The sequence below is a fragment of the Lissotriton helveticus genome, chromosome 3_1 (assembly GCF_964261635.1).
Source record: "Lissotriton helveticus chromosome 3_1, aLisHel1.1, whole genome shotgun sequence".
In the NCBI taxonomy this organism is placed as follows: domain Eukaryota; kingdom Metazoa; phylum Chordata; class Amphibia; order Caudata; family Salamandridae; genus Lissotriton; species Lissotriton helveticus.
In genome coordinates this window covers 290,901,989-290,928,821 of record NC_136061.1, presented here as the reverse complement: position 1 = coordinate 290,928,821, position 26,833 = coordinate 290,901,989, and the positions used below count along the sequence as shown (strand labels likewise).

General features: G+C 43.1%; 1 protein-coding gene across 2 annotated transcripts in view; it reads left to right on the top strand.

Moving 5' to 3' along the window:
- The window catches only part of LOC144822378 (uncharacterized), a 1,092,528-nt gene that overhangs the window by 730,858 nt on the left and 334,837 nt on the right, over window positions 1-26,833 (top strand). For both annotated transcript variants that reach the window (XM_078679823.1, XM_078679822.1), the window contains 2 exons: window positions 17,573-17,734; window positions 19,370-19,533. In XM_078679823.1, coding sequence (XP_078535949.1) covers window positions 17,573-17,734; window positions 19,370-19,533 — 326 coding nt within the window. The remainder of the gene's footprint in view (window positions 1-17,572; window positions 17,735-19,369; window positions 19,534-26,833) is intronic.

The window sequence follows — 26,833 nt, the reverse complement described above, 5'->3', positions numbered from 1 at the left end:
TCGGCCGGTGACAAATTTGGCTATCTTGTTGCTGGGGGCCCAAGTGGCAGACAGTGGGTGGACATTATCATCAGGATCCAACATGCCTGAGTCCTCCCCGGCAGAGGATGGAGTCACAGCAGGGCGCCACAGGCGCAAGGAGCGCGCCTCACCCTCTGAGTTTCCCGGGGAGTTGTCATATAGGGGAAGGGAGGGAGGAGGAGGGGTTGACTTGGCAAGAAAAACACTCTTGAGGCACACAGATGAGTCCCTGTCAACCCCCTCCTCACATATCTTTTTAGGAATGGAGGTTTATCCCCCAAAGCTCATTGTTTTGAGCGCCTAGAGACCGGTTGGTGAGTTGGCGCTGTAGAAAACTAAGTTAACAATAACAATAACAATTCGGGGCGGGTGCAGAGTGTGCTGCACGGGCTTTACCAACTTTGCGCACTCTTGAAAAAATCAGTCAGACAGGCGTTGCTCCATAGGGCCAACAACCTCATTCACCAACCGGTAGATGGAAGAGTCAACAGCGTCGTAAAAATCATCATCCCATTGCACATACAAAAGGGAGTCCTCCTCCGCATAGGTGCCATCTTGGGCCTCCTTGGGGATGGAAGGCAGGCAAATGCTTAATTAGAGGAAGGGAATGTGGAGGTGGAGGAGCAGGTGCGCGAAAGAGAGGTGGCTGGGGAACCCAGACAATGTATGGGTGGACAGGAGGCCGATAATTGGGATGCACGTGTCCCAGCGCACGGAAAAAATTGCCCTCAGAAACTGACAGGGCTCCGCTTTCCGGCCATGCACTTTGCTGAGGCATTATTTGAGAAGAGCACAACTAGCCATCAGTGTTACCACGGGAACACCCGCTAATACAGACCCCTGCCTGGGCGTTTAGAAATAGAAAAAATGCGGGAATACAGACCCGGTAAGACCAGGCGTCACTGTGACAGTGGAGACAAGGCTTCGGCAGTACGCGGCTCCTGCAGCGTAGTCTCGTGAAGTGAAGAGACGCACTGGACAGGAGCCAGCGAGATGCGCCGAGCAGTGCCACTTGGCGGTTTGCTCGGAGCACCACCTCTCTTGTGGGCACTGAACGTGTAATGAGCGCAAAAGCGGTCCTGCAGACGGACGGGAATCTGGAAGAACAAGCATTGGAAATGCAATAGGTCTCGCATTAGGAAAGTTTGAGCTATTGGTCTTATAAATTACATTTTTTTTAATTTTATGTTGTTTTTTAAAATAGCTAAATTAATAGCTTTATCATTTACAATGCCAATAGTTATAACTTTCGCAAATGTGACACCTATAGCATTTGTAATGCTACATGTTTTGTATTTACGTGACTTAGATGTATTGATATTACAAATACAATGGCTTTTAATTTTTTACATAATTAATACTTAAATAATTTATTTAATTTGTAATGTCAATAGCTTAAACTTTTGTAAATAACTTTTGTGAAGATTATGTTCAGTGTTTTTTATTGTGACGAAAATCCAAGAACAGAAGTGAAATATTAACATCTTTTTGTGATTTGTAATAAAGCTTGAAAGCTTGAAAACAGCTTGAAAGATTGAAAGAACATATTTGAACCAGTGATGCTGTGGTGGTGCGGAGTGATACTGTGGTTGCGCTGAGTGATGCTGTGGTTGCGTTGAGTGATGCAGTGGTTGCGCTGAGTGATGCTGTGCTTGCGCTGAGTGATGCTGTGGTTGCGCTGAGTGATGCTGTGGTTGCGCTGAGTGATGCTGTGGTTGCGCTGAGTGAGCCAGGGAGACACGGACACTGAGACACAAACACTGAAACAGGGAGACATTGAGAAAGAGAGGGAGAAAATAACACAAAGGGAAAACAGAGAGAGAGACACACTGACAGAGCGAAGGAGACAGACACTGAGGGTGACATTGACATTGAGACAGAGAGACGCTAATACACAGAGAAGGAGACACCAACATTAAGACAGGGAGACACGGACACTGAGGCAGGGAAAAACGGCACAGAGAGGGAGACACCAACATGGAGATAGGGAGAAAACATTGAGACGGAGAAAACAACGCTGAGACAGGGAAAAATTGAGATAAGGAGACACTGGCAAAGAGAGGGAAGGTACAGACTCTGAGACGATGAGATACCGAGAGCAGACATTGGAGCAGGGAGACCTAGACAAGGACATATGGACACTGAGACAAGAAGACAGGGACACACTAAGATAGGAAGACACCAACTGTAATAGGAGCGGGAGACACTGATATGAAGATAGGGAGACACAGAGTAGGCGATATCAACATGGAGTAGGACACATTAATACTGAGACACCAACAGTGAGACAGGGAGCCATTGGCACAGGAAGACACATACACTAAGACTCAGACACACAGATTCAAGTAGACACCAACAGAGAGAGGGGGGGGGGGAAGAGAGAGCACTAATGCTGTGACAGTGATATAAAGTGACCCAAGAAACAGTGAGACACACAAAAGATCAGGGAACCACAAGCATGGATGCTGGAGCGGAATGACACGGGACACAATGAGGAGCAAGCTGCAATGCTGGAAAAAAAGAAACTGAAGGTGCGCGGCTGCTAAAATGAAATTGTGCCGTGCTTGTTTAAAAAAAAAACATAAAAATTGAAAGAAGCAAGGTGCAAGGAAAATAACGACGCGCAACGGCAATAAGGAGAAAGGCATGCCAATGTGATTGTTGGGAAATGTGAAGCTGATCCCCTCCCACTCTCCCCAATTTTTACAGACCAAGCTACACCCCTGGCAAAAGGAGCAAATGAGTTTGAAATCCGAGTTATAGTTTTCCTATTAAGTTATACAGTTGTGTTAACTCATGGTTTTGCATATGACAATTTATGAAGGAAAATCATCCGCTCAACAAACATTCTAGTGTTAAAGTACATTGTTTTCTTGTTGGTGTGCTCAGGGTTTGTGTTTGACCGACTTATATAGCTGCGAGAAGAACGCGTGGGCCATTCCACGCAACTTTTAATGGGTGAAAAGCTGCGTTTTCACCACACACAATCAACTAAACAAAAATATGTACCCTACTTTTCAAACAAAAATTACACATTATAACCGCATGGAAATTTTAATTGTTCATGTTAGCAACAAAAATAACACTCTATAACCGCATGCGAATTTCAATTGCTCGTGTTAGCAAAAATGTATTACATGTGATTTAAGCAGTGTACAGATGCAAACATTCCCTGCCAAGTTGTAAAATAAATCACACGCCATGAAAAAAACAAGGCTTAAAAGAGGGCAGCGCCGAAGGCATGTAGGGTCGGGGTAACCCAGAGCCAATCCGTGACTGGCATTACAGGGATGGGAGCCCGGTCTGAAAAAAAAAACTAGAGATATTTAGAAAGAGGTATTTTGTTTCTGGTCCAAAATGTGTGGTAAACATTTTGTGGTTTAATATTTAGAGACACGGCGAGCTTTGTCTGCTTGGCATTCTCAGCAGAGATGTGGGGGATGCAGCAGCCCCCGGTGGAATGCTGCTGAGTATAGAAAAGAAAGAGCGATGAAAGGAGCGAGAGAGAGACAGGAAAGAGAAAAGAGCTAAAGGAAAGACAATAGGAAGAGAGCGAGTGGAAAGACGAAGGGGTTCAGAAGGACAGCAGAATTAAGGGGAAAAGAAAGGAGAAATGATCTTGAAGAAGAAGGACGAAGAGAAAGGTCACAGGGGAACAGGAAAATGAGAGAGAGGGAAAGAAGAGCTTAGATATTCATAAGCAGAGGGAAAGGATGGGAGAAGAAGCGACAACTCAGAAGGGAAGGAAAGGGGAGAAAAGGAATGAACTACGAGGGAAGGAAGATGATGACGAGAGGTGAAGAAAGAAGAAAGGGAAAAGTTGCCTGAAGGGGAAAAAGAATAGGAACATGAAAGGAAGTACATGAAACAAGCATTTGAATGCAATCGCGGCACCGAGCTGTAACTTGAGATGTTTACAGCTAAAGCACGAGTGCCGCGGCCCGCGATTGCATTGCAAATGAGAGGTGACACCGAGGGAGGGGGGTGGGTCCTGATGGGGCGGGGGAGCGGACCCTTTGATGCCGAGGCTCAGACAACAAATGGTGTGGCACACAGATTCAAGGAGACACCAACAGAGAGGGGGGGGGGGAGGAGAGAGCACTAATGCCGGGACAGTGTGTTTGACCAACTTATATAGCTGCAAAAAGAATGCGTGGGCCATTCCATGCAACTTTTAATGGGTGAAAAGCAGTGTTTTCACCACACACAATCAAATATGTCTAAACATGCTACAATCCCGTAAATGCACTACGAGAAAGTGCAGCAAATGCAGAGTGAGGTGAGGACCTCCTTGTTGTAACTCTCAATTAAAAAGAGCATCTGAGCTCTTCTAGGCTCTCTGCGCTCTGGAATATTTCGCATTTAGACACAAAAGTGAGGGCTCGAGGCTCGATGTTGTGAAGAAGCATTAAGAATGGCTTCGCTGTAAGGAGTACTTCTGTTTCATAATCATCTGCAGTGCATTAGGGCAAGAGTGATGAAGGCACACTTAAATATGTTTCCGCCGCCCAACGTAATCCCTCGCATGTGCAAAGTCAATAGTGTATTTCAAAAGAGGAGCAGCCCATGGAAGACGCTACAGTGCCTCGATGCGAAGAGTTGTATGAAGCACTACGAAGCGCTATGTAACTGAAGATGATCAAATAAGGCAATCTGATCAAGCTATTCGCCCTCCAAACGCGCTTCGCGCTTCGCCCTCCGAACGCGCTTCGGCGCCTCGCCAGTAATAGGAAGCTCTATATGAATCACTGTAAAGCGCTATGTAATGGAGCATGTTAAAAAAAGACAATCTGATAGCGCTATTCATTTTGATAAAGCATGAGCTAACCAAGTTCCGAAGAAACGTATTAAACACAAATAAATTGTGATGGGACACTTAAATATGTTTCCGCCGCCCAACGTAATCCCTCGCATGTGCAAAGTCAATTGTGTATTTCAAAAGAGGAGCAGCCCATGGAAGGCGCTACAGTGCCTCGATGCGAAGAGTTGTATGAAGCACTACGAAGCGCTATGTAACTGAAGATGATCAAATAAGGCAATCTGATCAAGCTATTCGCCCTCCGAACGCGCTTCGGCGCCTCGCCATTAATAGGAAGCGCTATATGAATCACTATGAAGCGCTATGTAATGGAGCATGATAAAATAAGACAATCTGATAGCGCTATTCATTTTGATAAAGCATGAGCTAACCAAGTTCCGAAGAAACGTATTAAACACAAATAAATTGTGATGGGTTAAACGAGTCTGGCAACAATCTTCTGGGTGTCATCTAGAAACCGGTCTTTCAAATTCAGCATCATCCTGGGAGTGTGTGTCGGAGTTGAGAGCGAGGAGAAAGTGAGGCGGCGGGGAGAGGAAAACAAGAATACATGCGACTGCAGAGACAGGCGGGGAGAGGAAAACAAGATAAAAACCGGACTTTCAAATTCAGCATCATCCTGGGAGTGTGTGTCGGAGTTGAGAGCGAGGAGAAAGTGAGGCGGCGGGGAGAGGAAAACAAGAATACATGCGACTGCAGAGACAGGCGGGGAGAGGAAAACAAGATAAAAACCGGACTTTCAAATTCAGCATCATCCTGGGAGTGTGTGTCGGAGTTGAGAGCGAGGAGAAAGTGAGGCGGCGGGGAGAGGAAAACAAGAATACATGCGACTGCAGAGACAGGCGGGGAGAGGAAAACAAGATAAAAACCGGACTTTCAAATTCAGCATCATCCTGGGAGTGTGTGTCGGAGTTGAGAGCGAGGAGAAAGTGAGGCGGCGGGGAGAGGAAAACAAGAATACATGCGACTGCAGAGACAGGCGGGGAGAGGAAAACAAGATAAACAAGACGGAGGGAAGAGAGGGGAGGGGGGAGGAGAAGTGCGACAGGGGAAATGCGAGACGGCGGGGAGGGGGCGGAGCGGGTAAACAAAGACGGACGTGCACGCGCTTTTAAGCTCAATGCACATGCGCATTGAGCTTAAAAGTCACGGGCACTGCAAGGAATCGCCACGATTCCTTGCAGTGTGGATAAAGAGCGGATAAGTCCCAATACTCTCGCCTTGCTCGATGCGCATGCGCATCGACAGGCGAGACCTAAAAACCAACAATAACAGCAAATGTAAACCTCAAATAAACAGCAAACAAACCTCCAGGGGGGCGCCACAGTAAGCACAGTGAAACAGGGGAAAACCAGCAATGTTAGGCAAACGACATGCAAAGAAAACGCAAAAAACACATAACTGGCTGCGAAGCAGCGAAGAAAGAGGAGGCATTGTTAGTGAAGAGGGACTTTGTGCTGGATGTTAAGGACACTGTAAAAGGACTATACAGTACTGGTTCTCCCTATGGTTCATGGGAGTATGTGTTTTTATTGATGGCTGCTGTGAAATCTTTGTCAAAATAAAGCGAAGAAAGACAAAGCATAATCTGAGCCTCTGGTTCTGACATAGAAGTCTCTGCCAGTGTGCCAGGTGTGGAAAACCTGGAGTATTTGATTGAACCTGCTGGTGAGTACAATTTTTTGCATGCCTTAAGTAAAACAGGCAAAACAGAAGTAGCATATTTTTCTATAACAGTATTCATGTTCCAGCATTGCTGGGGCCCAAACCACAAAATAGCGTCTTTCTAAAATTTTAATTTGTGAACTGGTTCCCAAACCAGACTGCCATTAGAACATTATGTGGTGAATTTTCAAAAACGACTGTACAGATTTATAGCAAACCTCAAAAGTATTTTCATTCGAGCAAAACCCATCTTTATATTAAGTTTGGTGTAATTCTGTGACCTTGTTTTTGGTGTCTGCTTGAGTAGTAATTCCTGTGGAACACTGAATTAGAAGCACACATGTTGTCACCCTCCCTCTAACACTTGCCCCTCCCTCGAAGAATCTACACAAAACGTTCTAAGACCAATATTAAATAAATTAATACTTATCATGCAAAAAAAGTGTACATTCATCATTCGTGGCCAACGTGATGTTTTACTGACAAGTTGTCTGAACCATATCTATAAATCCCCTAGCACTAGCTATGCAGTATATATCACAGTCCTTTATTCTGCAGCTGCACCTGCTCAGCATTTCTTACTTCTGGGCCACTCTTGCTACAATAATGTGTGCTACTGAAACTAACAAAGGACTAGTGTTATGGATTGATGAGGAGTTTCCCATGACCGGGTTGTAAGATTTGTAGTGACAAATACTTGGTGGTAACAATGAGAATGGAATTGTGATTGATGGTTACTATTACTCAAAGGATTTATGAAAATGAAAATACCATTGAGGATTAGCAGTGTTTGTGTTTTAGAGATGGTAATAATGTTTGAACCTTCTTAACCGTAAGCTGTGGTACAACCAGATGGTTACACCGTCTCACAATTAGCACAGGTTCTTTGGAGACTAAAATCTGCCCATTTCTTTCTCCCAAATACTCCACAATTTCACATGGTTGGTTTATATGTAATAACCTGTTCTCAAAGAAATGCTATTGTGGATTCTAAACAAATAAAGTCTCTCTAGAAGCAGAGTGGGTCAAACTACAGCATATTTTGCATGTTCATACTACACAAATTAAGTAAAAGCATTTTGATTTAGTCGTTTTTTGCAGAAGATTAGATGAAGCAAACTCTGTCTACGAAATTGTTTATGCAATAATACACAAAAATGAAACAATATAATCCCAGCACTCCCAAAGTGTCAGCACACCAGTTTACTAGTCATTCCTTCCATAGGCTTCAAATTGTAAAACCACAACCTAGTTGTATGCATTGTTTGTGTCACATTTGTATAAAGAGTAATGCTCTTTAAAAAGACTTCAATCGTTTTTTTCATAAAATAAAATAAATAAAAATTAATAAACGATGTACAAAATTGTTTTTCTCTAACATTTCTAATAAAACAAATGTTTATTGATATTAGAAGTCAGTCATTCTAATATAAGACTTACTGTGAAGAAGAAAGGAAACAATCCCGTACTTGTCCAATTCTTCTTCCCGGGAAACATCATTTACAACGCATGTCATTATCCCGCATTTTTTACACTGAAAAAACTTTTACAATGCACGGCTTTACACTGCAAACCATTACAACGCATTACCCATTACAGCGCCCCGGTGGAGTTAGAATAGTAAATTACGTTGTGATGGACAATGTGCGTTGTAATCAATTGCCTTGTAAAAGTTTTTGAACGTGGGGTAATGGCACGCGTTCTTAATGCGTGCGGAATAAAGTGCCCTATTCTATTTCCCATATGCCAAGCGTCACCTTGGGTCCTTGAGTCCATCTAACTAACCTACATCCACGAGAAAAACCTCACACCTTTAACAGATGGGAGCAGTTGAGATGCTCCAACGCCCCCCCCCCCCCCTCCCCGCCGCCACCAGCTGTCCAGGGATGTCCCACACGAGGGAAAGTGCGGGTAAACCTGCTGTGCTCTAAGACGGCTCTCCAGGGGTTGGCTGTGATCTCAAACACATCCCAATCACGTGTAAACAGCTGCCCAAATGCACACAGCATGGAGGGGGGGGAGAGATTTCGAGCTAAAATATGCGTTCTCCCCCTCAGGATCCGATAGAACGTGGAAACTTTACAAAATAAGTGCACATAGACAACTTGAAAGCCAAGACCAGTAAAGTAAGATAGGACATGTCGCGATTCTTGCTAAAAACACGTTCTAACAGATTGAGACTCATTTATCTCCTTCCGGGTAAACTTAGTTTGACCTTTGGTCTCCGGCTACAGGAGAGCTTTCATCAATGCACCCTGCACGACTTTAGGCAGGGCTTTAAGTGGGATGAAAAAACTAGGGGGGCTCTCGAAGGGGCGTGGCTAATTAAATTAGGGCGTGGCATACAAACTTTAGCTAAAAATCTGTGCTTAGCACAGTGTGACGCCCGACTTGCATTTTGCTGTTTCTGTCATTGCATCCAGATATATGTTACAATAAGTAACATCATACCTACAACAAGGCAGGACAATTGGCTTTGTCAATGGCTGTTAGTTGCATAAGATAAATAAGCAGCAACTATGGCTTGTATATAATATTGAAAAAACGTCGACTTATAGCCCTGGTGACACCTAGACGATGTTGCTGCTCCCGAGTTTCAAAAAGAGAAGGGAAATCCAGAGAGAAAATGACTCTCTTTAAAGGATTTCCCTTTCCCTACAACGCTGACCTGGCATGACGTCATGCTGTAACTTCTCCACTAGTGAGAAGTGAGCAGTGTGAGCAGTGCACTTCAATTTGCCTGCTGTCACTGCTGTCAGCCAAAAAACGGACCACCAATGCCAGGGCACAAAACAGAGCTCGATAGAGACCCGTTTCAAGGCCCCCTTTAAAGAACTGCCGGTGCTCAGACCCAGGGAGACCCGGTCCACTTAAAGCCCTGACTTTAGGTGAATCGCTTCCTAACCCAGCTACTCACGCGATTGGCCGTTTGCGGCCTTCCTGACTTTACATGTGGCCCCCTGATGAACAGCAGCACTGGGCGGCTGTTTACTTGACGGAGCACCCAGCACATTCATTCAGCTGTTAAACGCTTATACAGGCAAGCAATTATTTACAGGTAACAAAAGTGAAGGAAATGAAGCAAAGCGGGTACTTGCACCTTTTATCTATAGGATACACTTTCATTGTTAAAGATGTGCAGCAATCATGCAAGAATATGATAAAATCTTTGCGCATTTAAAAAAGTGACTTTCTTTAAAATGCAGAACCTTTTCACCTTAGGCCCTCTGGGGCCTTGGCTAGCTCAGGTCCCCAGAGTGAAGAAAGTTCACATTGGTGGCAGTTTTTTTTTTTTTAGCTTTCTAGCACTCAAGTTATGGAACTTTCTTCCACATTATCCCAGGCTATCAAAAACAGAGCTTCTGTTCCACAAAAACTTAAAAACCTGGCTCTTTCGATGGACTGTCTCCTCATTGGCCTGCTGTGACTCTTTCTTTTGGGAGCTGGACTTACTAGAGCTGGGACACTTCTGTCGAAGTAGCTATGCTCTTTATAAACGTATTTATTATTAGTACATCAAATTATATCACTGCATTGAGAGGCATTTTTTACAAGTGATGTTTTTCAAACTTCAACTTTGAAATATTCATGCCTCCCTCCACCACCCGGACAACGATGCCACTAGTGCACCAAGGGAGTTATATGTCATGCACACCCACTGGGGGACCTAGGTTGGTATTTTACGTGGAACAACATTATAGTTTACCAAATCGAAAACTAGAGAAGATTTTGTACAGCGCACATCCTGAACTCATGTATTACATATGTGACAATGAATGAAGAAAAAGGAGGTAAAGTGAAATAAAACAATGTCCTAATATCACACAATTGGGGAATGGGGAAGCCGGCATTAATCCCAGGTTTTCTGGTTTCACATTCTGCAGTTCAGCTACTTTTTTTATTTATTAAATTATTATTTAAAAAATTAGAGGTTTAGTACATATGAATCCATACAACAAAGGGAAGGCACTTCCACTTTATGACACTATATATACATGGGAGAAACCCAGTGCGCTCTCAGTCGACATGCAATATATGACAGAAATCTGGCATTCAGTGAGTTATCACCCCATAAGCAGAGGGTTCGCCAAAACTATCCCCCATTAACACCCCTTTTCAGCGGGCTCCAAATGACTCTGAGTTTGGATGAGTGTGGCACGAGTTCTCCATGCAGGTCAAGCTATTCATTGTACTATATAAGAGAATCAACCCACTGTTTAAGTTTCAGACAACATCCTCTACCCTAATAGCAGGCGACCAGTCTCTTGTGTAACAAAACTGCCAATGCAATAATTTATTTTGTGAATGGTAAGGATTCACATCACCCAATCTAAGAGTGCGACTTAGTGACCCAATGATATTTCACGTTTGACAATAGTGGACAAAACAGATAGTGCCCCATGCCAAATATTTTACATTGCACTGCAGGACCAGGCCTGCACTATTTTGCGAGTCACAAAAAATTGCGACTTGCAAAATAGTGTTTCGCGACTCGCAATTAGTAAGGGGTGTTCCAAGGGGTAACTTCCTATTTGCGACTCGCAGCCCAATGTATGAATGTTTTGCAACCCCAATTGCGGTCGTAAAACACTTGCAATTTACTGCCCTCTTCAAGAGGGTGGTAATGCAGTCGCAAATGAGAAGGGGGTCCCCAGGCGCCCCTTCTACTTTGCAAATGAAGGGGGACCACAACCTTCCCTTAATAAATGAAACAAAAACGTTTCATTTTTATTTTTAAATGCAGCCCGTGTTCCTTTAAGGAAAAACGTGCTGCAGTTTAAAAATAACTGCTTTATTTAAAAACAGTCCCAGACATGGAGGTCTGCTGAGCCCAGCAGGCCACCATACCTGGGAGGGCCTGCCATTCTCAATGGGGGTCACAAATTGCTAGTGCCTCATTAATATTCATGAGGCATGCAATGTGTGACCCCATTGAGAATCGCAAACAGTGTCTCAGACACTGCTGTACATTGGCAATTGCGACTCGCAATTTGCAATTCGCAATCGAGTGCAAATTGCAAGTCGCAATTTCCAATGGTCATACATCTGGCCCAAAATCCCCAATACGTTTTCCAAGGGAAAAGGGCATTACACTTGCCCTTGTCAAGAGTAAATCTCAAACCTTTTCTAGGGTGGGAAAGGCTTGGGTGTTCGCAAGCTTTCAGAGCATTCTCACCCTGGGATACCCACTTCCCTCCCATAAGAGTTGTACTAATACAGAAACCTCCATGTGGTTAAATCCTCTTATGAGTACAGAACTACTTTTGTGAATTGTAAAAGTCCCTTTGCATTAAAAAATAAGCTATTTGATCATGTAAGTAGAATATCCATGCAAATAACTTTGTGAATGTCTTATCATAATTTATTTATTCTCTCATAGCCATTTCTAAGTACTATTGTTTTAAATATTTGCGCAGTGTATTAGCCTGGTTTTATAAAATATGATGAAAAGAAAATGAAACCAGTGGCAGTGGCTTATGCTTGCTAGGCTAATGCTGCTTTATGCAAACAACCACTACACACACATGCTCTCATACTGGACAAATCTGTTTAACCTCTTTCTAAGACAATCTTTTCCTGACGCCCTCAAAACTCGTCAGGTGACCCCACTACTAAAGAAACCCTCAGGTGATATGAATGACCTTAACAACTTTCGCCCTATCCCCAACCTCCCTTTCCACACCAAAATCACAGAAAGATTTGTAGCGGAGCAATTCACCTAACACATCAAGGACAACAATCTTCTAAAGAAATTTAAATCGGCTTCAGTCAAGGGTGCAGCATCGAAACAGCATTGCTACAGGTTATCCATGATGCCCTTCAAGTCTTGGGCTCTTGCAACTCCTGCCTCATGATCCTTCTTGACCTTTCTGCACCCTTTGATACTGTAAACTATCACACACTTTTTAACACACTAAAACAAAAATGGGAATTAAAGGAGCAGTGCTTAAGTGGGTTGAATCTTACCTCACTGGGAGATCTCAGATGAATAAAATTGAAAACTTTCTTTGAACTCCAAAGGCTGTGGATCAAGGTGTCCCCTCAAGGCTCTATCCTTGCTCCGACCCCATTTCATCTTTACATTGAAACGCAAAGAAGCCTATCAAAAGAGGCTGGGATTCTTTATCACTTCTATTCTGACGACACCTAACTCTACCTGGTGTCCTCGGCATACAACATCTCATTTGTCATCACCACCCTCAGCTCCATCCAAGAATGGATGGCATCTCATCACCTAAAACTCAATCCCTCTAAAACTGCTTAGCTCTACCTCAAACTCTCGACATCTTGTTCATTCATGGATGGATAACCTGAACATTCTTAACAGTAAACCTACCATCGTTGACAGTGCCAAAACCCTGGGTGTCATCCTGGACAAAAGACTTTACCTCCAATCCCAAATAAACACCATGGACAATAATGCATGCTTCCAACTGCGCCTTCTCTGGGAGATCCAACGTTACATTACTTAGCAAGACCTGAAAAGTCTTGTTGAATCTTTGGTACTCGCCAGACTGGACCTTGCAGGCCTCCACAAGGGCCACCTATCTTCTTTAAAATCCATCCTTCACTCAGCTGCACATTTCATCTATTGGGCCAAAAAAATGACCAAATCACACTTATGATGTTAACTCTTTGCTGGCTTCCTGTTGAAGCCACAGCCATGTACATGACTGCTTGTGTCACCCATAAAGTCATTCACACTTTCACCCCTTGCTATCTAGCAAACAAAGTCAAGATATCAGGTAGCTGTAGACCCGCACAAAATGCTGAAATTCCGCTGCTCGAATCTCCAACTTTCAAAAGGGAAAGACTTATGGTGCAATCTTTCTCAGGTAATGCTACTTGAATTTGGAACTCGCTACCTACAAAACTAACACTCCTCGCCAAGCTCCCCACCAGGCATACGTCATCACATTTAATGGAGTGACCCTGACTGTTACATTACACTCTCAAGAGCTATAGCGACTGTTCTGCTTGAACTCTGTAAATATGTGTGATGTATTTGTGTATCCTTAATCGCTTTAACTTTCTAAATATGTAATTTGTAATGAATATTTAATTTGTAAATATGTAACTCTTTCCATTAATAAACATAGTAGCTATACGTATTGTCCCCTACTTCCCTGTTACTCTGAATTTCTCAAGTAACATTGTATGCTCTATTGTAAAGCGCACTAACACCTCTGGGTAATGTCCATGCCACATACAAAAAAAACAATGGATTCTGCATCAACTAGAGATTACAGATGCATTCCACCGTTTGAATTTCAAATATTCCCAAGACTGCTATAATTGTACTGATCATGAATATCTCTAAAGGTAAAAAGTCCCACCTCATTCTGCCACATAAGTAAGAATCAGACCTTCAAAAGTCTTGGACCAAATGTATGTTGGCTATTCATTATCCTCATCATATAAATCTTTATTTTGGTCAGTGGACCATAAAAGAACATTAGAAAAAAAACACCATATATAAAAACAGATAAAAAAGACTAAACATCCAATAAAACTAGATAGAATTGATACTATACACCTGTAAAAAATCATCAACATTAAATTAATTTTTCAACTCCTAGAACCACCTTACGCCCCTGCCACATAGAGATTAAAAAACATGCTACAGAGTATACGATTGGCATCTGGGTGTTATATTTCAGAAGTCTAAATGCTTCTTCACAACACCTTGTATCTAGGTTCTCTGCACAATTGAATAAACCATCTTTGCCTTATTTTTTTATATACAGGACAAAAGAAAAATACATGTATTTCAGTCTCCTCCATGCTACTGTATTCAGGGCACCGCAGGGGAGAACTGCCAGCCCATTTATTAGTACATGCGCGTAGCAGAAGCGAGCCATGCCTGAACTGTAAGTACAGTTTCCTTGCTTATGCCGGTTTTATCTCATCTAGACATGGCTCCAAGTTATAGGTATCCTTAATTTTTAGGAAGTTGTCTGTTAGAGGACCAGTGGCTGAGTGTTCATACAGTTGTGCAAGTTTACCCACCATATAGCTACTAACTAGTTGTTTGCGCGATATTGCAGAACCGTCTACCTACGGGTTACTTCACAGACTCTCCCTAACTATATTGTGAAAACCTGCCTTAATATATGCAAACCATGCCAGCTTTCCTTTACCAGGGAGCCCCAGTACCTCCTTTAACTCTGTCCTATACTCAGACAATTCAGGGGTCACCCATCATCGCCGCTAGAATGTTAGGGGTCTACAACCAATTTCCTTTACAATTGGTGTCACCTCTATATCCAAGCCCAGTGGAGTGAGTGGGGAACTCACTGGAAGGCCAAAAACCTGTCTACAAAATTTATTCTCAATCTTTATAATGGTTTTTGGAGAACAATGCCCCATAGTTCTGCCCCATATAAAGCAGCACCCATTAGTTGGGTTTTATAAATCTCTAGAACTGGGCCTACGGGCTTATGGCAGGAATTTCTATAAAGCTTGGCCAGCCCACCTATGGTCTGGGCTGGATTAATACTTGTTTTCTCCATTTGTGGCCCCCAATCCATACTTTCTGTTAGGGCGAGTCCTAGATAATCAAAAACAGTCACCCTTTCTAATTGGATGCCATTTACACGTGGGTTTTGGGCAGGTCGTGCTGGCGGGGTTGAAGACCATATATTTAGTCTTTTGTATATTGCTCTCCAACCCTCTACTTCTACAAAACTCTCTAAAGCCGTCAAGGATTCTCTGGATGCCCATCGGTGTCTTGGAGAGCAAAAGGGTGTTATCTGCAAACATCAATGCCGGCATGCGCTAGCTTGGGAGCGTCAATATCTTTCAAACAGCACAAAACACAGACCAAGCCACTGATATAAATACAAAGCAAGTTAGGGGAATACAACCCTGTCTAACTCCTCTATTGACTGGGATAGGTGAGGTAAGTTCCCCATGCTTCCCATACCTGATTTGGGTGAAGTTGCCTTCGTGGAGTCTCCTTAACAGGTTCAAAAGACTCCAAGATCACTTAATACCGCCCAAAGTGCATTCCTGGGCACATCAAAGGCACTTTTTAGATCCGCAGAGACCACATAAAGGCTACCTCCCTCGAAATGGACCGTTTTCCAATAGAGGAGCTGTAGCCTAAATATTTGGTCAATAGTGGATGTTTTTTTCCTAAAACCAGCTAGAAGTGTGCTCATCACATTGTGTTCATCCAGTCATGTCTGTAGGCGACTCAAGAAGATTTGTGCAAAGATGTTTTGGGTTACATCAATCAGGCTGATTGGCCTATAGTTAGTGGGTAATATAGCATTGAAAAACACCCATAAGTATTGCCCTCAAATGTTAAGCTCAGCAAGGAAGAGGTCCCCAGGAATCTTATCCAGTCCTGGGGTTTTACTGGGGGCTATTTGGCTTATGGCACTAATAATTTCAGTCAATGTCAACTCAAGGGTCACCGTATAGGAGTTTTGTGGTGGCTGGGTTGCTAAGGTCAACACACTGACCTCAGTCTCCAGGGGAGAGTAAAGGGCCTGGAAGTGCTCTTTCCAGCTGTTGGCTGCTATGTTGGGCTCTACAGTCGGCTTTCCATTATTACTACCTGTGCTGACAATGTTCCAGAAGGCTGTCATATCCTTAACAACTAGAGCCTGTTTCAGGGATGCCCCTTGATCGATTTCCCATGTTTATTTTACAAGTGTAATGCTATCTTTATAGATGTCCCTCGCTGTTTTAATTTGAATTCTGTTCTTGGATTTTATAGCTTCTATCAAGGCCATCTTTGCCTCCCGATAGCTGCTATCAAACCAAGACCGATTTACCCTCCACCCCTGTGTACCCACAGGCCCGAACGTGTCCACCAGGATAACTGTCAATTCCTCGTGCATCTTGGCTACATCTATTACCGATGTAGCAGTACCATCTACGGAAAAAAGCTTTTCTAGTTTCAGGAGAGTAGATATGATAGATTCATATAGGGAAGCCAGTCTTTTGGGCGATTGTTCAATCCATGACCATCTAATTTTCCTCCTATCATTGTTAAGTGTTAATCTATCATCTGCTAGCGTTTCGGAATCAAAATTAATCCCAGTGGCAGGCAACTGCAACTCCAAGATCAAGGCATTATGATCACTATCTTTCTGAGCATGTGCAGTGCTCTGGCCCAGTACTGAAGGAGTTAACTGTAACTGATGACTTAAGCAGAATACAAGGGCAGGCAATAGTAAAGAGAGAGAAAGCACATGGCGAGCACATGGCTAACTAAAATGGCTGCCAAAAAGCAAAATGTCTTCAGCTGATGCTAAAAAGCCATTTCAGCTAGTTTCCACAAGGGAATGAATGGTACAAAGAGTTTATGCAAAGATCGTGGTGGAGTCCGAAATTTAAATAACTAAATAAACTTCCATGATTTTTTAAAAATAAGTAGGTTTTCGAGGACATTCTGAATCTGAGGAGTATGGGAATAAATACCCTTATGCCTTCCGGAAGACCTCCACACATTTTTGGGCAGTAGTTTGCTTGGTTTGCTGCTTTGCCTTTTACTGTTTTTAAGAGAGCCACTCTGAGATGTGTGTTACATCTCTTTGACAATTGAAATGTAAAAAAAGTGATGGTTGGACTGCTTGAATCAATTTCAGCCACAGGTAATTATTTCGGGTCTTGCCTCTCACCAGCCATGAACTTCTTTAGTGACGAGGTCATCAGGGAGGTAACTTGGTTGTGATAGGTATATCACATGTAAGTAATGCCCAGTATCTTGAACAGCATTCTTGCTTTCAAGTGTAGATTAATTAGAATTGGTGCCCTTGAACAAACTTTGTTGCACCAGTTACAAACCTTGCAGATGTTATCTCTGATCACTGTCTTACACTCCACTAAACTCTCAGAACCATATAAAGAGCCTTGCATTCGTTTTGTTTTTGTACAGGGATTTATGAGAAATTGGAAAGTTTTACTTGTTTTGTGGGGTAAGGAAAAAATGAGGCAAGTAGCTACATTTTGGATTTATTGAAGTTTGTATTTGCTTATGGGATAGGCTTTGTTGGGCTCTCTTTCTAATAGTCAATTCTTTGTAATTTGATGTCCTTGATGTTGTGTCTTCAGTTACAGGTGATGAGGTGGAAACTTGGTATCAAGATCGTTTTGATATTCAGAAAATACCTGTGAACCAGAGACAGATGACATACATCAACCTGAGCCAAGTCATTCGCTATCACCAGGAAATAGGCATGCGGGCGAGGATCACCCAGGTCTACGGACTCCAGAGTAAGAAGAGATTTAATCCTGTGCTGCCTCCTAAGTCTGGGTAAAACTGCAAAATTCTTTAGGGTACTCTTGTTTTGGGATTTCTTTCACATCCCTACAATGATTAGTGTGCTGCAAAAATGTTAATTCCTACATTAAAAAAGTGTTTGATAAATTGATGTGAACACGCTACACAAATTAGCACGTTGTAAAGTTCAGGTTCGTTTCTGACTGGAGTGCTTCACCTCGCTCCAATCACTGGCTGTGTCCCTGAGATCCAGATTGTGAGGAGTGAAATACCGCTTCCATGATCGCGTCTGACTGCACCCCCTGTCATACTCATTTCGCCAAGGTGCTAAGTTGGGTTCAGCAGAAGCAGCCTCTGTCGTTTGCAGACTCTGCTGAAAATGGCAGAAAGGATAGCGGGTCCCAGCATCAAACACCATGGTTTGCCTCACTCTAAACTTTTGCCTGCAGCCGTGACAATTACTCCACAATGCGAAGGAATAATCTAATAAAAATTGAAGCCCTACAAAGTAATGGGTGAGATAAGTGTCCTGGCACTGTTCCAAATAGATTTAGTCCATTAAATTGTCTTCAGACTGACATTATATATAGGCCTGGGCGGTAAATTCCGTTCCGCTTGTGGAATTTGTGGAATTTGGGTAATTTCTCGTTCCGCGAGAACACATAACTGCCCAAAAATATGCGTTCTGCAACTTCGCGGCATTTTTTGCTTTTTTGCATTCTCAAAATGCGTGTTCGCGAGATATTTCCCCCTGAGCACGCAAACAGCAATTGTGAACAGGAAAAAAGCACCGTGAACAAGCAATTATGTGTGTTCGTGGAATTTCTGCGTGTTCGCAGGTATTTTTCACTGTTTCGTGGAGATTTGTGTAACGCGATTACGCAAATTCCGCCCACCCCTAATTATATACCACCTTTAGTTCTAAAAGGATTTCATTTTTGATATTATTAATGTGCTGTCCTTTTTATCAATCTTGAAAACTGAATGCAACATCACACCTTGATGATGGGGGGGATAGTTTATTTTTGTCATGGGGCTTCTCGGCATTGAAAACAAATCCAAAAAAGATGCTTTTGATTTGAGAAATTGTTTTTGTTGAGATATTCTGTTCAGCTTTTTATGACACTTATCATCCAAGCTGCACAAGTAGTGCTTTTTTTAATTGTGCAACTAAATTACTATAAGGGGTATTTGAGTGAGTATTTGTTTAGTTAGGAAGGCAGCTGTCTTTCCTGTTCTCAGCCCTTTTTCATTTTCATAAAAGTTGCAATAATGAGCAACTTGGTTCAACAAGGCAGACTTCTGCATCCCTTTGCAGGGTTACTTTTCCAAGACAGACACATCCTTATAAAGGCGAGTGCCCAAGGGCTTCCTCTCCCTCTGCCACTGGCTACATTACATTCTGATCAACCTTGTGTCATTGTCACAACAATGTCTTTTGGTTGGTGACAGCAAACAGAAGGCAGTTGTAGTGTTCAATGTCAGAGTATAAGGGGATGCTCCTAAATCAGGAGTTGGGGAAATAGTGTACGTCTTGGGGTTGGGCTGGATTTTTAAGACAGAAGATTTCAACTGTTTATCAATTTAAAGTGACATTTCTTTCTCCTTTATTTCAATTTTACCAACAGTTGAGGGGCTTTACATAAATGCCTTTGCCCGAATCCTCAAGGGACATCAAAGCATGGATTTACCTGAATTGCCTCAGCGATGGGGAGGTGAGGAGAAATTTCTCACACGTCATCATGATTTTGCAAGCCTACAGAGATGCCCAAGATGGACAGACCCATCAGTGGTACGTTAAATCTCTTGTATCCTACCGTTAAACCATATGACAGCATCATCCGTCAATGTGGGCATACACTGGAATCAGATTTGTATTATGATAACTGCTTGCAGTGTGTAATTACAGAACACACACAGGTGTTGTACTAAGCTGCAATGAGTTGAGATGTTGCTGCAGCTGGTATACAGTGTCTCTCCTTTTATTTGAGTGATGCTGTTGAATGATGACTTTACGTATAGAATGATGATATGCTATTCCATTCAAAGAGGCAGTGTACCATCCTATTCCTCAGATACCCATGTTGAAATTTCCCTTTCCTCTATGAAGTTTAACTGAGGTCACGCTGATGTCCAAAGGCAGTGAAAAGCAGTTCCTCAATATTTGTTGAAAACATTCGTGACCTTTTGCATGACCAAAGTGGCTCCCGCATCATTTTGCATCAGTTAATGTTTCTTTCGTTTAAAATCTTTCAATAAGTAATACAAATCTTATGGCTATATTCAGATTATCGATTGATGTAGATCACTGCATAAAGTTCATTCCTGTGGCTTATACTCTGTAAATCTGCACATTAAAACATTGCATAGCTACAGACGTGAAATTGTGCCAAGCAAAGGCAAATGCACTCAGGAACCTTTTGTTTGTGGCATGTGTAGCTGTAGATAAAGATGCTGTGCATACTCCTGACTTCTAGTGTTGGGCTCGGACATGTGAAAGTTGTGCTTCTTCAAAGAAGTCTTTTGAGTCATGAGGTATAGTGACTCTACCCATTACTGGTAGTGCGCAAGGCATTGGCTCCATTGTTAGATTGTTTTTCTCTGCCATTGGGTACAGACATGTCTCTTCAAGTTCTGGTTCGATGCTGCCTGGTGTTGTCGCCGAGCCCGCACGGATCCATCTCACTCGTCGGACGAAACAACAGTTGTCTGAGACTTCAAGCGTTGCATACCCTTTTTTCTTCAGCTCTGCGATTGAACACCTTCCACGCCCCGAACAGGGCTCCATCTGTTCCTCTTTGCTTGAGAATGTGCCTGTGAAAGAAAGGACCCCATTCTGCTACTGCGCAAAGTATCGACCGAAAGGCCAGTGAACAGGTGTGTAACCTCTGTCTGTCCTTGGACCATCAGGAGGGCACCTTGCTGTTTGGCAAGCTTTGCCATCCGAAATAAGAAGATTTTCCGTTACTGGCAAGACTGTCGCATTGCCACGACTTTGATGACACAATGCAGAGAGGACGATATTCCAGACATGTTCAGAGAGGAGGACACTGAGGAGAAGCAGCAGCTAGAGGCTTCTGGCGCAAAGGTTGAGGTGTTCTCGCTGGAGGAGAGATTCGGATTCAATGCCAAAGCGGAAAAGACACCACCCGTACAGTGTCTAGCATAAAAAACAGTCACAGTGAGTATGGATATGCCACCACTCAATCCTTAAATTCACTCAGAAGGGGAGCATCACCCTCAAAGGGGTTGAGCTTAAAGCTCACAGGCCGTCTTGAGGCCTCTAGTCCACCACAAGGCCATTGTCAGCAACAAACTTTTGATTCGGACCCGGCGCCCTCCCACCTCTCGGTGTTGAAGTCCTCCTCAAGGCCTTGCCCTTTGACTTTGGATTTCCCTTCAGCTGCAGCCTCAAAACCACCTACAAAGCCAACCCCGGAGTCAGTGTCTTTGGAGCCGAAATCTTGGTGCGGGCGGGTCAACAGCCATCCTCGGCTACAAAATGACAGGCGTTTAGGGCAGCTTCCTCTACTGTTTCTGAGGATCAAGACCAACCCATCCTCCAATGCCTCCAAGAGGAGCTTGATGTCAGATGGATCTTAGCTCAGCTTCCTCTCAAAGCAAAGGATCCTATTCCTCCCAGGAGGAAACTGACTTTTGAGGAAGCATTAAATCCATCTTTGCAGTCTGTGCCTAAAAAGCCTTGGCCCCATGGCAGAGGCACATCTCCACTACCTCCCTTGCCTCGTCTAATTCCTCCTTGCCCTTCTGTTCCTCCTTCCATTGCCATAGTCCTACATGCCAGGTTACACATGTGATGTTATATTCCATATAGGTACCCTATATAAATGCAGGTAACACTGCAACCTTTCACCTATATCCTTCCCTACATGACATACATAACGGTTCATAGGGACTGAGCTTTTACCTAGATACGACACTGCATTCAGAACGCGGGTTTTTCCCTAGTTCGAAACTCATACATTATGAATGAGGCTTCTTGGAAGCGCAGCAGGACTGACAGCAGGACGAACATCTGTATAATATCTATGTATAAAGTTCAATCCCAACATGTCTTGCTTAGACAGAGGAGACCGTGACTTCTACTTGAAGTAGGTGGTAATTGCGAGTGTTTTGCGACTGCAATTGCGATCCCAAAACATTGGTACATTGTTTTGAGACTCGAATGTCCCTTCCAAATAGCAAGTCTAAAAACCTATTTACTGAGTAGCAAAACCTATTTAGCGAGTCGCAAAAAACTGCGACTCTCTAAATAGGCTATGTACATGGCCCAATATGTTTTTGCATGCACAAACGGGTTCGTAAACCCGTTTGCGCATGCAAAAACGGGTCGTACATGTGGCCCCAAGTCTTTATCTGGAGATGTACTCATCGCTCTCTGCAGTGGTGGAATGGCAACCTGTCACAAGGATGGGCCTTTTTGAACCCAGTACCGCACATTACCATCACAACAGATGCCTCTCTCACTGGTTGGGGGGCACACTTACATGAGTTGACCATTCAAGGGATATGGTCACCCCACCAATAGGGTCTTTACATCAACCATCTGGAGTTGCTAGCCATTCAACTGCCCACAGGGCCTTCCTCTCATGCATCCAACACAAGGTAGCAGTTTCCATGTTCTAGCTACAGTAATAGCACTCCCTCTCTACAGTTGTCTGCTCTAACCCAGGGCATTTGGCGGTGGGCGATCCATCACCAGGAGTGGGTGAGGATTTTGCAATTCTTCACAGAAGGATGCTGCAACAAGTACACATGTGGGTACTCCACCTCCTACTCCCATACGTCCGTCGTTGGGGTTTTGCTCACATAGAACTCTTTGTCACTGCCGAAAAAGTAAAATGCCCACACTTCTTCTCCAGGTTTCCACACCCACAGTCCATGGGCAATACACTATGTATGAACTGGTCAGCAATATTTGCCTGCGCTTTTCTGCCTCACCCTCAGTCATGATTCAAAGCCTTTGACAAACATCCTTCATTCTCGTCTTAGTAGCCCCCACCTGGGCCAGGCAGCCCTGGTTCAGCACCCTCCTCGACCTCTTTATAGTGCCTCATGAGAAGCTACCCAACTGGCCAGACTTTCTCTAACACTCAGAGCACACTCTGGCATCCCAACCCCAAATAGAACAGCTCAATCTTGCGATTTGGCTCCTGAAGTCCTAGAGTTTGGGTCGATTAAATTGACTTCAGAGTGTATGACCATCATTAATGAGGCTCGCAAGCCTACGACCAGAGCCTACGACACAGCTAAATGGAAAAGTTTTGTGCACTACCCTCTTCCTAGATGTATTTGCCCTCTCCAGGAAGCAGTCCAAGATATTATATTGTCAGTTATCTGCTCCACTTGCAGAAGTCAGGCCTAGTTTACACTTCTATCAGGTTTCCTTTGGATGCTGTTGGTGTTTACCTTCAAAACAGAGAACACACTTCCCTTTTCAGGGTTTCTGTTATCAAAGCTTATATGGAGGGACTCAAAAGGATTATCCCACCAAGGGTGCAACCTGCCCCTGTGTGGAACCTCAATATCGTTTTAACAAGGCTTATGGACCCTCCTTTCAAGCCACTCAACACTTACACCGTACAATTTCTTTCCTGGAAGGTAGCTTTCTTGGTAGCTATCATTCCCCTCAGGCGTGTCAGTGAGCATCAGGCACTTACTCTCGAAGGATCTTTTTTCCAAGTACACAATAATAGGGTAGTTCTCAGGACAAACCCCAAATTCCTTCCAAAGGTGGTCTCTTGCTTTCACCTTAACTGAACTCTAGAACTTCCAGTGTTCCTAAATCCAGAGTCAGTAGCAGAACGAACTCTTCACACATTAGATGTCCAAAGAGCACTTATGTCCTACATTGACAGGACTAAGCCCTTCCATAAAACACAACAGCTCTTTGTCTCTTTCTCCAAATCCCACAAGATTTGTGCTCTGTGCAAGGCAGGTATAGCACTCAAATGTAATTGGTCAAATGCATACAGAACTGTTATGCCAAAGCCAACGGACCTTTGCCTGTCCCTCCCAGACCCAACTCAACCCATAAAAAAGGAGCATCTATGGCTTTCTAGGGTAATAGTCCTATGGCAGACATTTGCAAAGCAGCTACTTGGAATACTTCCCACATTTTTACTAAACATTACTGTGCAGATGTTTTAGCTCGCCAACAGGCTAGAGTTGACCCGGCTGTCTCGCGCATACTTTTTCAGTCTTCTGCAGCATCCTCAGGTTAGCCACTGCCTTAAGTGAGGACTTCTTTACTGTCTGCACAGCATGTGTATCTACCTCCACACATGCAACAAACAGAAATTATTACAGCTGTTCGTGATGTGTAGTACTGTATATTCACATGCGCCCACCTTCCTCCCAAAAAGCCTTTCATTGTTGCAGACTTTTCTTCTTTCATCTTTAATATTCCTTCGCATGGTCATCTTTTCTGTATCTCTTTGCTCTACATCTTCACCCTTTGTGTGGAAAAAACAATATAACAATGGAGCCAATGCCCATGTGCATTACCAATAATGGGTGGAATCAATATACCTTGTGGTGTATTAATTTGTAGATGTTATTTAAACTTCAGGTCTTCATACTGATATTAATCACAATTTCCGGATTGGCCTTATTAGGGTTGAAGCTTTATTGCTGATTTTGTCAAAGGCATGAATTCTAAAACATGCCTTGCTGTCAGCTCTTTGACTGCTTAGCAGAAGACAGATACAACTGTCACAGTGTGCATTAAGTGGATGGTGTCAGCTGAGAATGTATGCTTTGCAGTAATGACAAAGGCTGGCTCAAAAGATTGCTCTATACAGCAACTGGAAACCTACTTTTCTCCTCTAAAGCCTCACGTCTTTCCTCTTGTGTTTGGATATGCAGCCAGCTTCCCTGCAAGCTATTTCCCATTCTTAAATGGTGGTGCATCATTTCTGTAATCTGCTGTGTACTTAGAGTAGGGGAAACTACATTTTTCCATACATGGGATTCACGGCTGGTTCTAAGATTTGTCGGTCCTGGGTTGAATAGGAACATGCAAGGCCTCTCTAAGATGTAACTTCACAGGAAGTGACATCAAATGACTATTCGTTTTCTTGCATTGTTGAAGCAGCTTTGCAAGAAGCTACTTACCTAGCATGAATATCACTTAAGTGACCTAAAATATAAAGAATAACCTTTAGAAAATAATAACACATGTTATAGGTATTGTAAGTGGAGATACATTACATTAATCAGTCTGGGTGAAAAAGCTAGGCCAAGGTCTCTCCAAAACTGATATGCTAACTCAGATGTGGGAACAGGTAGCAGAGTTGAAAAACCAACAACCAAGAGCTCACGTGATACACACTCTGAGTCATCAGCGTGATGGCGTTCACGTTGATGGGAATTCATTGGCCGATGAAGTCGCAAAGGGGGCAGAACAAACTGCTTTTCTGAAAAAGACTTACTTAGTATCACCTTGGCTCCAGCTCTGGATCATAACTGGAATATTTTTTTTTCCGTTCTGAATTGGCCGAGTGACTGTCTTTTGCTAACTCATAAATGGAAAATATCTCCCAGAATGCTCTGCCGTATCAAATGTGAACTTGGTCCTGAAACCTCATACATCATCTCATTGTGAACAAAGAGACCTGTTCTCAGTGAACATTACAACTGTTCCAATTCCTGATAGTATAGTTTGGGACAAAGTTGATTATGATGTATTTGATCCCACTGAACTTTTCAAAATACCATATTTGTTTAAAATGTCTCTAAATGATTCAGTAGAGGTGTGGCGCAGCGGTCAGGGCGCCTGACTCGGGACCACGGGGTTTGCGGTTCGATCCCTGGTGCCGCTGGCTGGTTAGTCCAGCACCATGTGACTGGGCAATGGCTTGGTTAATTTCCCGACGGCCTCCAGCGCCTTGACACTCTCGGGTAATTGTGCGTTTTACAAATACTGGATTTAATTTTTTTCATTTACCTCCAGTACATTTTCCGATGATTGGAATTTTGTAAATGTAAATAATATGTTGTCTGATTTAGAACAATCTGCTGCATTTTCAAGCACTGAACTGTTAGAAGACACATCAGACTATAACACTATCTACTGTCACCATTATTATGGTCATCACTTTTTACACAAATCCAGTATCCCACGAAATGTTTTTCCTTATCACCAATGGTAACATTGCCCAACACCACTAAAAGGAAGTTCGAAAACGTTTGTACAGAAATATTCTTATATTTCAGGGTTTTACCACTTCCGACCCAACCTCATATTACTATAACTTTGCACCTACAACTGCACAGAAAAATATGCTAACACCAAACACATATATTCTGCATCCTTTATTTCCCAACTGTCTGAACAGGGTTTCAACTTATGGAAGGACACTATAGACACAAAATAAGTCTGGGGTTCTGGAGAATGGCAAGTTCAGGAAATGGAAGGACTTTTTAGTGCGTGCCTCATTCCGCAGCAGATAATATTTCTGAATGACACTGTGGAACAGAATTCCTCTCTTGGACTAGCCAAGAACAACTATTTGAACACACCTCGGATTTCAACACCATCACACTTTGAGGGGTGGCAAAACTTTACATAGTGTGGAGGGGATACAATAGATGAGATCATGCAGTACAATACTTCAGACCCCAATTAGAAGGGATGGTTAGTTTGGCCCACAGACACTAAGATATCTCAATCAAGATTCAAGGGTACAACCGAAGGGTTTAGTATCCATAGGTCAGACCAACGCTATGTACAAAGAGAACATCCGGAGGTGGTGACATCATACAGTGTTGGGAAGTTGTGCCTTGATTGTGTGGTAAATAAAATAATTACCCTGGCATAATTTCTAGGCATTAACAATTAGCATGTATCAAATGAGAGGCAGAGAGTCCGTGGTGTCCAAGTTAAAAGGGCTTTATTCCAATAACTCGAGTTAAGGGAGAATCTGTTCCATCACCACTGAGGTTCAGGAAGGGTCTTCTAACATTTAATAACAATGAACAACATATATACATTTTACTCCTTGTACATAGGGAGGAGCGCTCCAAGCAGTGCAAGAGGGAAAGAGATAAGAGCATGTGGGCGTGCATGA